The following is a 16,827-nucleotide window of genomic DNA, read 5'->3' as shown; positions in this document are numbered from 1 at the left end:
CGACTGCTTAGGATCTTTTTACATTTTGAGTGAATTTAACTGGTAGTGGCTTTTCCTTTTATGCTGCGGTTTGCTTGCTTCTATTTCCTACATCTCTGTGGGCATCACACTAAAAGATGAAGAAGAAGCCTGCTTCTGGCCAGTATACACTATACTGTACTAGATTCCCTTTGAAATAGCTCTGTTGATTGGAGCACGGTGCCTTAAAACGGCAAGGTTGCACACTGATCCCCATGTGGGACAGCTGCATATTCATGCATTGCAGGGGGTTGGACTGGATGACCTACAGACCCCTTCCAAGGCTACAGTCTATTCAACTCACTGTCCCAGCATAAATGTACTTTAGGGTGGTTTGATTTATAGTGTCCTTTTTGGAAAGTAATAATATAACAAATAAATAAATAGGGCATCCCCAGGGGCCGCCAATCAGTTCATTGGCACCACTTTAGCTAATGGGGGCTCCTGCTGTCACCTTGCCGACAGAGTATGATTCTGGTTCTCATCCTGAGGTGGAGTTATTGTTTCTGGGTTGGCAGGATAGTAGTGATATATAAAAAAAAAAGGGGGGGGGAAAGAGAGAGAAAGAAACAAAACACACACACACACACACACACACACACACACACACACACTAAAAAAAAAACACAAAACAAAATCAGGGCCGCAGGTTCCATCCCCATATGGGGAAGGCTGCATATTCTTGCATTACAGGGGGATGGGCTGGATGACATCTAGGGTCCCTCGAACTCTAAGGTCAAGTCAAACTCTGAGGTACTGTTTCTAGGTTGGTAGGATAGTAGTGTTGTTAACGCCAAGTTTGCAGGTTCAATTCCCATATTGGAAGCTGCGTACTCTTGCAATACGGGGGGCTGGACTAGATGACCACCAGGGGAGGAAAACAAACAAACAAACAAACAAACAAAAAAAAACAACAACAACAACAAAAAACTCAGATTCTATGAAGCAGATGTAGCTTGGGGGTTGCATAACGCCATAACCTTCAACAATTTTCTGATGGAATTAGGGGCACCCTACCATATTCCTACTTTTCCCACACCTTTAAAAGATTCCACATCCTTAAAAATTTTGGTTATTGAATTCAGATTTGTCCCCTGCGAGAGTCTGGGATGCACAGTAGACTGCTTTAAATGGTGTCTAGTCCAGGTGTGTCCAAGCCCACGCCAAACAAACTTCAGCATTCTTAATTAAAATAAATAAATAAATAAGTATTGTCAATCCAGTCAGTGTGCATAATATTGAGTCACATTATTGAGAATAAACCCCGCTTCCTGAGGGGTCCTGCTTGCTAGGCGATGCAGACAATATTGGGGCATTGGCTGGTCATCAGCATAGATATTATCAACACTCGGGGGCATATTGTTTGGTAACTGTTTTTTTTTTTTTGGCAAGAGCAATATTGGTTTGCAATCTTATTTATTCGATTAGAACCACAGGGACACGTCAGGCTGTTTCTATGCTTGGTTGCTGATTAACCCACTCCCTCCCCGTTAATTGCCTGCGTACATTCTGCCCATTGCAAATCTCATTGATGGCAGTATGAAACAGTGCTTTAAATAAGAAATAAGTACACCAATAATAATAATTATTAATATTTAATAATAATAACAATAAGCACCGTGCAGATATTTACAATCTCAAATATCTTTTGTATTGTATCGAATATAATTGGATTAATGTTACTACTGCAATAATACATATTAATAATAATAATAATTAAAACAACAACAAAGCATATATTACAATCCGTGCTTTCTATCGCTTTGTCCTGGGCCCTGTAGTTTATTTTGAGAATGATTTTGCTGGGCTGCTTAGCCTCAGGCTAAGGATGGCGTGGTTTGTGTACCACTAACAGCCTTACTTAAATATAAAATTAGAGGTCTTTGAGGCCAGGATTCCAGTTCAGAGCTCATTCACTTTTGGTAGGGAATCCCAGCATATATTAGCACAATATGAGGGTTTATGCTGTTGGATCTTTCGAGATCCAAAACTCCCCTCTCCCAGAGTTCTCCACTTCCCCTAGCACGCATATGGTGGTTTCAGTCTCTGGGGACTCTTGAACTTCGCAAGCCAGGCTGGCCATTCGGGGCGCTTCTGGCTGGGTAAACCGCTGGACTTCATTCCTCTTCATATGGATGTACTCGTGACTGAACTTCTTGGATCTTTACAAGGGGATATCTCTCTGGCAGGACAATTGGTAATTCTTTCCACATTATCAGATTCAGTCAGGGCTCCTTCATGGACACCAGTGGTGCATGAAGTTGGCGGTTACATACAATTTAACCTTTCCAAGTTTCTTCTCATTGTAGTGGCTCTTCACCTTGGTGGAAGGACTTCAGAGATCTCTGTGTTTGTCTTTGGATTGATAGTCGAGCTGTCGTAGGTGTCCTTGCAGAGCAGGCGTCGAATTCCAAGAGGATGTCGCTCCGCTCTGTGCATTTGTGCAGCTTTGCCTTAAGTTTATCATCAACTTCTCAGAATTTTTTCCCGGGGTTACTAATGGCATTGCGTTGACATACCTCAACGGGCTGAGGGAGTAGTGGCATCTTATAAGAGGGCCTGGGCTGATGTGATGGACTTAGGTCCAAAATCATTGGTGTCGGACTTTGTGGCCTTTTGGCTTGCCTGGTTACTATTGCATGCTATTTAACCTTTGGAAGTTTCTTTCATAATAGTTCCAGTTCACCCTGGATGGAGGACTTCAGAGATCGCCACGTTCCTTTGGGATGGATAATCAAGCTGTCATCGGTACCCTTGCAAAGCGGTCCAAGATGATGTCACTCCCACTCTGCGCAATTGTGCAGCTTCACCTTAAGTTTCTCTTCGACTTACCAGCACATTTATTTCTGGAATTACTAACGGCATCGCGATGCCTAGCCTCGATGGGCTGTGGGAGAAGCGACATATTGGCTCTGTCCACTCTTATGGCTGATTTCATTGACTTTCGGTTCAAAGCCTTTGGCTTTCAGATTTTATGGCCTATGGGGCAAATCTGGGGATATCAGGCACAGTCAGCCCTCCCGCCACAGATCAGGTGCTTTAATACCTTGCCTGACTGTGTTACCTGGACGTGTGGTTAAGTCTTTTACTAGCCTGACAGCCGCTATTCCTCTCTTAGCTTAAAAATTGAATAAGAATCGGTAAAGGACACCAGGCGATTCCTTCAGTTAAGGACACCCACGCCTGGCCCCTTCATCATCCATCAGGATGGGTGTGCGAGCTCCCTGCCCCCGACCAGTCTGTCAAGGGCACTTGGTTATCCGACCTAATTCTATCCGATACATAACTATTGCTTCACATTCGTCAATCAAAAATGGACAGGAGAGGGAAGAGTCCCTGTGTGGTACTGCACATTCCTTCCGAATTCGGTCTGCTACAGCAGTGGTACACATGGGCCTCTCATTGGAGAGAATAAAAGATTTGGGTCAATGGAAGTCCAAGCTTACAAGGGTTACCTCCGCTGCACAATGTGACTAAGCAACTGAGTTTGGCAAATCACTTACATTCTTTTGCTTTGTTCTCAGGAGATAATACGGTGAATATCTGGATGGTTGATCACAGTACCATGCCCAGGTGCGCGCCCTTGATTGGAGACTGGGTCCCAATTTGGGGCTACCTCCACGGGTCAAAGTTTCCTGCTTTACAAGGAGATGGAAGTGCTGGGACAGACTCCTGCCAGCTGTGTAGGCCAAGGCCGCCAGGGCCGCCTCACAAAATCCCCCTGTTTTCTTGGAGGTGCAGCCTGGTGGAAATGATTTGGCTTACTGTAAAGGCGTTGATTTGCACTGAAGATTTTAAAGACTTTGTCGAGCTGGGGACTGCCTTTCTAAATCTTGAACTATCTTTGGTCTTCACTGCTGAAGAGACGCATTTTGCGCGACTTTCACACCCCTGCTGCTATTGATAAATGAAGGAAATTCTTGGTTCTGGCAGTGGCCAGAAAGGTTTCAGCTTCAAATGGACAAAGTGACCAGAAAGGTTTCAGCTTTGAATGGACAAACTATCTTGTGCCCAGCCATAGGATTCTGAGAGGCCCCAGGGTGAGTCCTAGTTGAAGGACTCACAAAACGGTGGTTAATCCTTCACAGACTGCCAGCGCAGCAGGCTGGAGTCATATGACTGCAAGGCGTTCCTGTACCGTGTTGATGGCATTCACCTCTCAAATGAGGGAAATGGTTTGGCTTGCTGACATTCCTTTTGCAAGGCGTCCCTGTACCGTGTTGATGGCATACACCTCTCAAATGAGGGAAATGGTGTTTGGCTTGCTGACATTCCTTTTGCTATTAGGTATTGGTTGCGGTTGTGGGGGTATTGGCGGCGAGCCCTTTGGGCTCGATTGGCGGTAGGCATTGGATTATCTCGTGAAGGTACAGGTGTGGGGGGGAGGTTGCGGCCATCACCTCCCCCAAAATGCGGAAAGGTACTCCCTTAAGGAGTCCGGGGGCGTTGCCAAGTCCGAAGCCGTGGTAGGTGAGGGCCAGAGGGCACGCCCCTAGCGGTGGCCCCAGGATGAGCTCCTAGTTGATGTGCATCGCAGGACTCATCCAACGGTGGTTAACCTTTCACAGACTGCCAGCAGAGCGGGCTGGAGTCAGATATAGTCGGTTAGATCCAATGCCTAGGCCAATACCCCTCTACATCCGTAATCAATAAAGTTGTGGCCTTCTATGCCCATTAACCTTATGCAATGTGTCTAGTGTTTTTATTTCTCGGGGAGGCATCGGGGTATCGCCACACAAAGTCTCTTCCCCACCTCGGGGGGAGGAGATGTTGTGGGCACCACGAGGCCTTCACGTGGGGGGGGAATGGTTAGCATTCCCCCCCAGCCCATTGGTCATCTCCCTGCTGCGGCACGCCCCTAGCACAGCCAATTAGGTCGCCCTGGGGGGCGTGTCTCGCCTATTTGAACAAGAGCGCGGCAGAGACTCTGCCTTGCTTCTTCTGGATTCAACAACTGCGTTTCTCCCACCCACCTCCCCCACGTAGGCAGGGTTTCCTCGTGACAGTGCTATGGACTACGGTTGGTCGCCTATTGGGGCCTGGTAGGAGTTTTTCCCACTTGGCAAATTGGCTCAGGCCTTGTGGTTTTCGCCTACCTCGTAGCTACTCGTCACAACTTGGGTTTTGGCGGTAGGCATTGGATTATCTCGTGAAGGTACAGGTGTGGGGGGGGGAGGTTGCGGCCATCACCTCCCCCAAAATGCGGAAAGGTACTCCCTTAAGGAGTCCGGGGGCGTTGCCAAGTCCGAAGCCGTGGTAGGTGAGGGCCAGAGGGCACGCCCCTAGCGGTGGCCCCAGGATGAGCTCCTAGTTGATGTGCATCGCAGGACTCATCCAACGGTGGTTAACCTTTCACAGACTGCCAGCAGAGCGGGCTGGAGTCAGATATAGTCGGTTAGATCCAATGCCTAGGCCAATACCCCTCTACATCCGTAATCAATAAAGTTGTGGCCTTCTATGCCCATTAACCTTATGCAATGTGTCTAGTGTTTTTATTTCTCGGGGAGGCATCGGGGTATCGCCACACAACTCTCTTCATTTACTACTGTAACAAAAGCCCCTCTAGCTATTTCCATGCCTATTGGATGATTACTGAACTGTACATTTTTTTCTACTACACAGTAAACATGGATCCTCAGTTGCCTCCTGTCCTATTTCCTCCTGTAAATAAGAATTCTTTTTTTTTTTGCCTGATTTGGCTGTGCAACCAAATATTGGGTGGCTTTTTAAAAATTAAGATGCAAATCATGTAAATTTGTCCCTGCTGCTTCCATGGTAGTTGCCACATTTACAGGTTGATCCCAGTTCAGCTCCCAATCAGCTAGGAATTGCTCTTGAATTACAACATCACCAACTCCACACACAAATCTGTCTTTCAACATATCCTCCAGAACATTTCCAAAACAATAGGGTTCTGTAAACTTTTTGAGATTAGGTCTATACTGATAGGAGGGAAAGAGGGAGCTGAATCTATTACAGAATTTGAAATGTTCCTGTTATACTTGGGCCTTGGAATGCAGCGGTCAATCAAGATTTTTGGCAACCCTGCCAAACGTTTATGCTCTGGTATTTGTGGTTGCAACAAACTTGTTAAAAGGTAGCGAGTTTTTTTGCCACACACATCACTGAGCAACGCCCTTGGGATGATGATGATGATAAAACTGATGAAAATGTAAATAGGGGAGGTGCAGAACTAGGCATTGTGAGTGCAGGGACAAAGGATAACGATCCAGAGACCACGTATCACAGGTGAAAACTCTTATTAGTCATGTTTCTATTCCTCAGAAAGAAAAGGCAGAAAAATAGTAAGAAATTAATTCATAATTTGTGAACTATGGTCCTTATTCAGAAGTGAAGTGACAAAACATGTCACACACACACACACACACACACACACACACACACACACACACACACACAATATGACTCATCACATACTTTAACAAATCAAAACAGCACTTTCTCTTTACTTCCTTGTACTAGGGATTAAATGTCACTATTTGTTCCTGCCAATGTTAACTGGAATTGCCCATGTGGCATAATCTTACTACAAGCAATACTGTACAGTGGTACCTTGGTTTACAACCATAATTCGTTCCGGAGGTCCGTTTGTAAACCAAAACAGGTTGTAACCCAAGGCATGCTTTCACTAATGGGGCCTCCTTAAAAAATTGTTCATAATAATAAAAAAAAGGGTTGTAATCCAAAAAAAGGTTGCAACCCAGGACACGCACGTCTGGGTTTGACGTGTTTGTAATCCAAAACGTATGCAAACCAAGGTACCACTGTATTTGAAATTTACATGTTATGAGATCCTAACAGGATTTGAAAAAAATGATTTTCTATTTGTGATGCTTTGTTCAATGATGGAACATAAATGGATATGTTCCATTTGTGTGGAAACATAAATGTATAAGAATACATTGTTTGCCAGAAACTGTAATGGATTGGAGGGGGGGAGTAGCAAACAATCAAGCATATATTTTTGTCTGCACAGATCTGTTTTTTTCCTGGCTAACCAGGAGGAACATCCCTTGATCTATCTTTCTTTTTTCTTGGAACAATGCAATAAGTACAGTAGCAACTATTCCAATCTACCAGTAGGTTCCTCATCGGCTTCCCTTAGAGCACCTTATTGCTGTTTGTTTGAATTTTGTGGTTTATATTTTTATTTGTAAACCACCTTACATACAAAGGTGGGATATATGTGTTGGGGGGGATGAAATTAACTCCTGATGAACAACCACTTTGAAGATGGGTTGGCTATTTGACTGCACAATGTCACCCAATGGACATAAGCAGGTGAGCAACTTCAGTGTCTCCTTCATGCACATGCACAAGTATGTATTTTAATGTTTCTGTTGGAAGCCGCCCAGAGTGGCTGGGGAAACCCGGCCAGATGGGCAGGGTATAAATAATAAATTATTATTATTATTATAAGTATGTTCTTCTTCATGTACAAGACATAAGGGTGCTCAATTAATTTTGGAAGTTAAGGTGCAAAAGACTGAGACGAAAGAATAGTCCATTACATGGCAGTATCTGCTTTCCTCTTGCTGCCCAATACATATTGTTGGAGGTTGTCCTTGTTATATCGCTGCTTTGCACATATCAGTAGGCAGTACTACATTCACAAATCCCAAGTGAGCCTTCATATCCAAGAAGCATGGTCTCTCTGCAATGTTGTAAGATGAATAGAAGAACTGGACTATCCATCTGGGCAATCTTTGTACCGGTAATAGCACTGAGGTATGGCCCTTCCAAAGCTCTTTTAATACCTAACATTGAGATAGTCTGCTCTTCTGATTTGAAAAGAGTAGCTTGAGTCGAGCAGGGTGAGGACAACAATGACATAATTAGGAGCAGAAAGGGTAGGTGTGATTTATCATCCAGCTGCATATTTGGTGTGTGTTTGGTGTAAATAGCACTTCTGATGTAGTAATAGGATACAGGCAGTATTATGATGTATCTTCAAACAACCAGCACACTCTTTGTATTTACAGAGCATGAAAAGACTTCTGAACTATAAGTATTTTTGCAGTGTCCTTTTAGTTAATTGTTCTTTAAATACACAAGTACTAATAACTGTACATTTTTACGTTGGTACAGAACAGTATGTTTTGAAAATATTATAGACATTCACTTCAGATACAAAACAAATAGTTTCCTACAGCTTGAGTACGTTTCTTCCTCATTCACCAAGTACTATTTTTAGTACAGTATAACATTGCATTCAAGATAATTGCAAGGCAAATTAGAATTCTTGGAATGATTCCAGATGATGCATTAAAAAATTAATTCATCTTTGGTTCTGAGAATTCCTTTAATAATCATCTGCTTTTCCTTTGCCGTATAATAAATTGTCATCAGAGTATAATTGAAAACAAGCGACAAGATCAAGAATAGGTCTGATATGTCAGTAAACTGTTCTGAAGAAGAACAGAGGGGAGTAAAATTCTTCACATTTGCATCAATATAATCATTATGAAGCAACAGCTAATCAATCAAGACTAGCCAAACTCTCTAAAAGGAAGGTCTTAGAAATTTATTTTATTTTCTAACAAAGTTTCCCTCCCACCTCCTGCCCTGGCTGGGGTAAGCTGGTAGAGCTTTAGAAATAGTGGATCATCTCTACTGCTCTCCTCACACCCCCAGTTACGATGGCTCTGTGTGATGTTTCGCTATTAGGTGCATCCTTTTAGGGAGAAATGCTACAAAAATACAAAAAATATATAACAAATACTGTGAAATAGAAGCAAGGGAAGGCTAAGGCTAAGTAAGGTTTACTTAATTTATGTAAAATAATAATAATAAAAAATTCCTTCAGTAGCACCTTAAAGACCAACTAAGTTTTTATTTTGGTATGAGCTTTCGTGTGCATGCACACTTCTTCAGATTCCTTAATTTATTTATTTATTTATTTAATTTATTTATTAATTTATGTAGTTTATATATTGACCAATTAAGAAGTACTAACCTATTTATTAACAGCACCTAGAATGGTACTAGCCAGAACCTGGAAAACCTTGCAATTAATGAATATTGATCACTCATATAATATAGTCTGGCAACCAGCCATAATGGAAAACTTGTTGCAAAAATATATCTAATTTTTACACTGTGTGATATTTTATTAAATATGCAAATGAAACAACATATGGATGAGAAATACCTACAACATATGTAGGTATGGTGCAGATAAGCAGGTACTACTCATTAGCTCATTCCTGTGTTTTCCAAGTTGATTGAAAAATTCAGTGAACTGGTTTACTGTAATCACCTCATTATGTACTGTAAAATAATGTGCTTAGTATTTTACTCCCCTAATGACCCATTTTTTGTCAGAACAGACATGTTGCAGCTCAGCAGTTGATTAATCAGTCAACTCAATTGTTTCGGCACACAAACAAATTTCCATTCAATACAAGTAGCCAGCTGCTATGTACCACAGTTCAACTAAAATTCAAAGGATTGTATGAACTGGCCAGAAGTCCATACTAATTTCCATTTCATTCATTACTATTTTTTTGAAACTGCTTTTGATCAAGAACACTTGTCCATCTAAAAGTAGATTGCAGCCTTCATTACAGAATTGCGGAATAAAATTAGTTCTGATCACATTTCAATATAAAACTTCCTATTTTGCTCTTCCTGAAACAATGCACAAACTGAAATACAGCTTGGGAAATCCTTTGAAATTTGCACCTCTCTAAATTTTGTGATGCAGATCCCCACCCCCCCACCCCGTGTGGATTTTAAAGGGGCAAATGCATATTAATTCATATACTGTACTGTGTTAATGAAAATAACACAAAAACATGCATTGCTATTAGGAATATTCATTGAAAAATAAGTACATTAAGTAAGATTGTGTAAGAATATGTATACTAGAAGAAATGTACACTAACATGCTAATTAATTGTTGTGATTACTTTTTTAAAGTGCAAACATAAAATTGAGAAACTAAGATTTGCTCATCTCTGCTTCTGGCACTTCAGTTCCTGTCTAGGATATTACAGGATAACATAAAATTCATTAGTAGTCTTGACCAAAGAGCCATGATTTATAGAAGTAAATGAACCCTAAAATCCTAGTCCTTTGTTTTCTTTTTAAAACTTCAATTTCATAAAATTAATTGCCACTCTCCTTAAGAACTGTGTGTTATACAATGGAGATGAAAGTTAATTAAGAAACATTTCTACATGGTTGGATACATACCACCTTTCATCATTCCAACTTCATAACATTTTCGGAGCCTGCAAGCCTGGCAACTTTTCCTCCTGTTCTTGTCAATAGTGCACTGGTTAGTAGCAGGACACATGTAATCATTGTGACCTGTAAAAATCATAGGGAATTGACATTAGAGTGACAATTTTCACAGATACCCCTAAAACACAATGCTTTCATAAGCTTCTATAATGTTTTACTTTACATTTCTTGCTGGTTGGTTGGCATGAGGGACATTGCCTTTTCAATGGTGGCCCCACATTTCTCGCCCCACAGCAGACCTTATCATTGCTTTGAGGTTAAAAACATTTCTATTTAAAAACAACAACCCAGCCTGTGTTTAATTAATTTGTCATGCTGGAAAAACATTTAACTGCGGCAGACAGTATTTTGTATCAAATTGTGCTGGGGGGAAATGAAACTGCTGGTTTTTATATTCAAAATCTTATTTTATAGTAGAGCTGTCTTTTGAGTTTTTATAGATTTTTATATTTTTCTGTAAGGTGGCGTGTCCTGAAAGGCAAGGTAGATATGCATCAGATAAATACATAAAATAAGCTCCTGTCACTTGCTCTTGACCTACTTCCTGATCTAAGAAAAGGAGTATAGCTTTTCATCATGTGTGTACTGGATGTGTACTAGTGTTCCCTTGAGAATTTTGTATTTCCTATTTGAAATAAAAACAAAAATCCTATGCTACTGAAGCCTTGATGTGGATTGAAAACACAGAGCTGATCCTAGCCAGTCCTCCTTCTACACACAGCTAAACAGGACAAGGTACAGCACACAAAGAAACAATTTTATGACAGAACTGTTTGTTCTTCATTCAGGTCAGGGATCTGAAAGTGAGCTTGTTGGAGGCCTTGGTCTCATCAGACCCAGCCCTCTATCATTCATTATATGTTAGCAAAGGTAAGTTGTGTGTGTGTGTGTGTGTGTTTAAGAAGCTACTATCAGATTATACCAAGAACAAGTCTGTTGACTTGTACTAAATAAACAAAATAAATAAAATTCCTCCTATTAAGCAGAAGACACTACGTGATTTAGCGACAGACCACATAACACCTAAAAAAGTATTGTTCAGAATTATAATTTATTTTATTTATAAACTAGTCACCTAGGAATTAGAAATGTCTTGACATTTTAATTCTTCAGTCTGTACTATATCAAAATATATTTACTACAGCTTCCACTCGTGCTCATCGGGAGAAATGGCTGACCCGTAACATCTCTCCCAACTCCCATGGGAAAATTTGGCGGCTGCTTTGGGGAGTAGGCAGTCTCCCCACCCTCCCAGGATGATGGGAGGGGCCGCTGGCCCGCGGATGCCCCTTAACCCACTCTGGACCTTCGGGGGGTGGGGGTGGGGGCCTGGGCCAAGCACCCGTGGGGGTCGGAACTCCTGGAGACCACCCTGTTCGTGCACGAGTCCATGATTTAAGAGGAATAATTGGATTTAAATTCATGGACATGCTTCAAATGAAGAGGAGGAGGACACTGCCAGAAAATCCAGCCTTTGAATGATAAAAGAGTCGAGGAAATATTGTATTAAAGAAAATACTACGTTGGACCGAACAGAAACATTTTTATGTTTCAAGATTACACTTAACACCTTCCCTGGATGGATTGTCTAAAGTACCTAGAACAAGCGAGAAGTTATAAAAATATAAACTGTGTAGACATTGAAATATATACAATAGAGGATTTATTTGAATTTGTTTAGATAAACCTATAAGATGAAAGCTTCCCTAGGGTGGTTATATCAACGGCTGGAGCTTGTTAAAATTCTTTGTGGATGATTTTAAGAAGATTTTTGACTTGTGACGCACTTTTAATTGAGCTCGCTAAAAATGGAGGCTGGGGAGTGAAAAGCAGTCAAAGGGCGGGGGAGCCATAGGTTTGTTATAAGATGTGTGTTAATATCTGGATTTGGCTGAACCTGCCTGGAAAGACTGCAAATCCGCGACCGGAGGAATTAACAAGCAGAAGCCTGGACATGACTTATTGAATCTTTAAATGGGCATAGGTCCGTGACAAACGGCGCAGCTTGGAAGATATTCCAGTATGGAAGGAGAATGCAAGGATTTATGGGGAAGCTGGACAGAAAACATAGGCTTTGTGGTAAATCTCACCTGAAAACATTTCAGAGGCTGTTGGAAAGATCTGGACTATGTTGGATTAAAAGGTTTGGAAAGAACTTGGAACTTTGATTAGAATGGCAGCCATTATCGATACTCAGAACCCTCAGAATTTGAAGCATGGGGAAGTAAAATGTTTATAATCTGGCATAATATTTGGTTTAATAGATATATATTTGTATAATTTGGAATAATTGGTTTGATATGATTGATTTGTAAGTGAAAATCTAATAAGAATTGATTAAAAAATATTTACTACATCAGAGTCCATAGAAAATAAAGACTATGTACACTAGTATTCTGTGTTAGTCATACGTACAGTAGACAGCTGAAACCAATGGGTCTATTTTGAGTGTGACTTAGTTGGATATCACCTACTGTTTTAGTTACATTGGATGATATCCTATGAATTTGCTACTGTTTCCATGCTAGCATTCGAGTGATAGCATTCGAGTGGAAACATATCCTACTGTTTCCATGCTAGCATTCGAGTGATCAAGGAAGAATACGAAGCTGAATTATTAAAGGAAGGAGAGATAGTGTTACAGAATGTATTAGATAAATGGTTATAGGAAAGGCAAATATTTTGAGTACATTCAACTGAAAGAGAAAGTATATGCAATGGGTAATGACAGGAAGTCACAATGGTATATTTCTTTTTCTTTTTCTTTTCTTTTTTTGGGGGGGAGAAAGAAGAATGTAAAAATAGACAAGAAAAATGTGGTACTTAATTTTGTATCTGTATTTATTTTGTCGTATTGGTTTTGGTGGTTTTGTGATGTATGGAAAAGTAATAAAAATTAATTAAAAAAGAAGAATTTGCTGCAACTTAAATCCATTAATTTCACTCTGAGCATGACTTTATGTTGTATACTTAATTTAAAATTGCAGCAGTCATTAAATTTCACTACCAATTCATAAGCTACATACTATCATAAACAAAGTTTGGGGAGCAATTCTATAGTCCCCTGGCAGAGGAATTTGTGGGTTTTCCTCTTGTAGCCACACAGGTTAAACACACTACAGAAGCATCAGAGGAACAATGAGCTAAATCAGGTGGCGAAATAATACACTTGTCGCTTAAGGCCACACACACACATCCCGCCCTGCCCAAATCACTGCCGCCGCCTCCACTCGCTACCCTGCTTACCACATGGAGACAGTCCAAGAAAAGAAAGGTGAAAAGGAGGCCAGAGAGGGGCAGTTGCTTCAGGCAGCAGATCCAGGCCCAAGCAGCACACCACAGCCTCCTCCTGCTCTGCCCTACTGCCACTGCAATCGGGGTGGGATGCAGTGGAGGGGGGTGGAACGAGGCACACTCCTCAGGTTTAAATCTGCTACCGGAGGCAACTGCCTCATCTCACTTGGCCCTGATCTCTGGTACTTATACCTATATAATTGTTTACAGTAAGGATGTCACATTTTACTACTACAGTTATTATATAATAATTATTCTTCTTAACGGATATTATATTTATTTATTGAATTTACACAGCACCTTTTTGCCAAGGCACCCAAGGCAGTTTTAATTTTTTAACATAATAATTACTAATCATAAAACAACTAAAACCCAGGGACTGGAGTCACATCCTCTGCAACACACATGCTTCTGTTCTCTTTCATAAGGCAACAACCACTGTATAGATTAGGAAATGTCAGAGTATGTCCTGTGTACATGAAAGTCTAGATTACAGAAATAAATCGCACTGGTCACAATAAAACATTGTTTCCACATAAAGGACTTAGAGCTATTATATGTCTAGTCTTATGTCCAGCATCAGATTTGTTATACAATTCTGCAGGATGTCAAAGATACTTTAACACACATACGCACAAATACATGAGCTTAAATGTGATTGAACAGAACAGGATAGCTGATTTGAGACGAGAAGTCGTAGTAATCAAAGCACAGCTGCAAATGAAAGGAAGGATCCTGACTTTAAGCTAAAGCTTTATTCTATGTGATCAGTAAATATATTTTCAGGTGGTTCATAATCTATCAGAACTACCTTTGTCACCGGGGCCTGGTAGGGACCCCAAGATCTCCTGCAATGTTTTTGCAAAGTTTTTTTTGCAGATAAAGTAGCTCAGATTCGGAAGGAGGTAGACTCCACTGTGGGAGCAGCAGGGCTGAGGCGGGAGTGCTAGAATCCTGTCTAGTCATGTTACATGGGATCAATTCCAATCTGTTACCTCCGAGGATGAGGACAGGCTGCTTGGACGAGTGAAACCGATCACCTGTCTCCTTGATCCTTGCCCATCCTGGCTAATAAAATCGAGCCGGGAAGGGCTGGGTAGGTGGTGGCTCTGCGGGGTGGTGAATGCTTCCCTCTGCAAAGGAGCCTTCCAGACCCGCTGAAAGAGATGGTGATTAAACCGCTTCTTAAAAAAATATCTTTAGACCCGGCCAATATGGCCAATATGGCCAACTATTGCCCAGTCTCAAATCTACCATTCTTGGGCAAGGTGATTGAGCGAGTGGTTGCTAAACAACTCCAAGCATGCCTGGAGGATGTGGACCATTTGGATCCCTTCCAATCGGAATTCAGGCCTCACCATGGGACTGAAACTGGTCAATGATCTCCGGCGAGCTAGGAACAAAGGTGAGAGCTGTTTCCTAGTTCTGCTGGATCTCTCAGCGGCCTTTGACACCATTGACCATAACATCCTTCTGGACCGTCTAGATGGGCTGGGAGCTGGGGGCACTGTTATATAGTGGTTCCACTCCTTTCTCCTGGGCCGTGTCCAGAAAGTGGTGTTGAGGGGTGAGTGTTCAGACCCCTGGGCTTTCACTTGTGGGGTGTCTCAGGGTTCCGTTCTCTCCCCCATGCTTTTTAATATCTATATGAAGATATTATTATTATTCTGCTCATACTGGCCAAAAGCTATTACATGGCTTTGTTGTATACAGTTTTTTCTCTAAGTATTAAGTTGCTAAACTTAATTGCCATTGCTAAATAAGAGACACAGTAGACAAAATGTACAACCAAACATCCATTCAAAAGTAAGTTCTTCTGAATTCAATGGGGCTTACTTCCAGTGAAGTGGGTTAGGATTAAAGATTAAGTGAATACTCATTAACAACTAGCTTTGGGTAGTTTACTCAAAACTCAAAATAATGTAATACTAATACAGTCATACCTCTTGTTACGAATGCTGCAGGTTGTGTATTCCTTTTCCAGATGACACTTACACATGACCTCCTATTCCTACCCGCCTGCCCACCCCCCCAAAAATGGCTGAACTGATCAATTGTGCAGATTCCAATCTATTAAAACTGTGGCACACAGCTATGCTATCTTTCCTTACTCTCTCCATCGGATAAATCACAATTGTTTTTAGTGCTTGGCATGTGATCAAACCAACAGCTGTACCAGAGTAAAAAACAAAATCAATCACTCATCACCATCTCCCTGTTATCACCCATGAGACAATGAGCATTTTTGGGAACACATCTTTCAGGATGAAAAAATAAGTTACGTAGCTACAGAGCCATGTGGAAAAAGTATTAGTCTGCTTTTTCTAAAAAACTGCAAATGATACATTTGACATCACCACTATCAAATACCCTGCATGCAAAAGGGGGGGGCAGAAATGCCTAAAATATAGCATCAGTTATAAAAGGTTCTCAGAGAAATAGCTGGTACCCCAAGAATGAAATTAATTGAGACTTGCATGTACTGCACTGACACTGGCTAGACTGTTTTGGCTTGAGGGTAAGATTCACCCTTGGCCAACGCTTCCATTTGCCTCCAGGGACTTGACCAGTGGTGGATGTGGCCACACGAAGGTGTAGCTGCCCCACACTCTTGCATACACATACATACAGGAAGACTTGCAGACAGACATAAACAAAGTCACACAGCCTGCTCTCCTCAGCCGATTTGTGCAGATCAGCTGTGGAAGGGAGTTATACACTTCTCCCTTTTCATCATTACCACCTCCTCTCCTCTCATCAATATCATTCTGGTGACCATTTGTATCCCCATCAGAGTGTTGGCCTCAAATCACCCTAGCATTTTATCAGCCCTTTTCTTTCTTTTTTGTCACTGCCACCAGAATTGGTGGTGTTTTATACAACCCAAAAATATTGCTGTCGGGGTGGTAAGAGATAAGGCCCTCAAACTGGGGGTTAGGCTCCCCTGCATTAGAGTATTAATTAAAACAATGTAAGCATCATGAATAAAGAAGCTTGCAGAAATGTAATTAATGGCAAAGGTTACATGAGGTATCATTGTGCAATGGAACTCTGCAGAACTTTGCACTGTGCACTTATTTGCTTTCTTACTAACTTACGGTACTATATTTATTATATAAAGTCAACCAGTAGCATAGGGCAGCTTTCAACTTATGACAGACTGGAGGGCACATCATCTCCACTAAGAAAGGTTGCACAAGGAGAGGGCTGCTTACCCCTTCCTTCTACCTGAAGCCTCTCTGCCCC

The 16,827-nt window shown here is 41.4% G+C and overlaps 1 protein-coding gene across 25 annotated transcripts in view; it reads right to left on the bottom strand.

Annotated features, from left to right (window-relative positions):
* Nucleotides 1-16,827, bottom strand: part of ESR1 (estrogen receptor 1) — a 203,998-nt gene that overhangs the window by 62,763 nt on the left and 124,408 nt on the right. For all 25 annotated transcript variants that reach the window (XM_088667303.1, XM_088667299.1, XM_088667298.1 and 22 more), the window contains one exon: nt 10,237-10,353. In XM_088667303.1, the coding sequence (XP_088523429.1) occupies nt 10,237-10,353 (117 nt within the window). The remainder of the gene's footprint in view (nt 1-10,236; nt 10,354-16,827) is intronic.

This window comes from Zootoca vivipara, chromosome 3 (assembly GCF_965207765.1).
Source record: "Zootoca vivipara chromosome 3, rZooViv2.hap1.1, whole genome shotgun sequence".
Taxonomy (NCBI): domain Eukaryota; kingdom Metazoa; phylum Chordata; class Lepidosauria; order Squamata; family Lacertidae; genus Zootoca; species Zootoca vivipara.
Note: the sequence above shows the minus strand (reverse complement) of the source record. Positions and strands in the feature narration are given on the sequence as shown.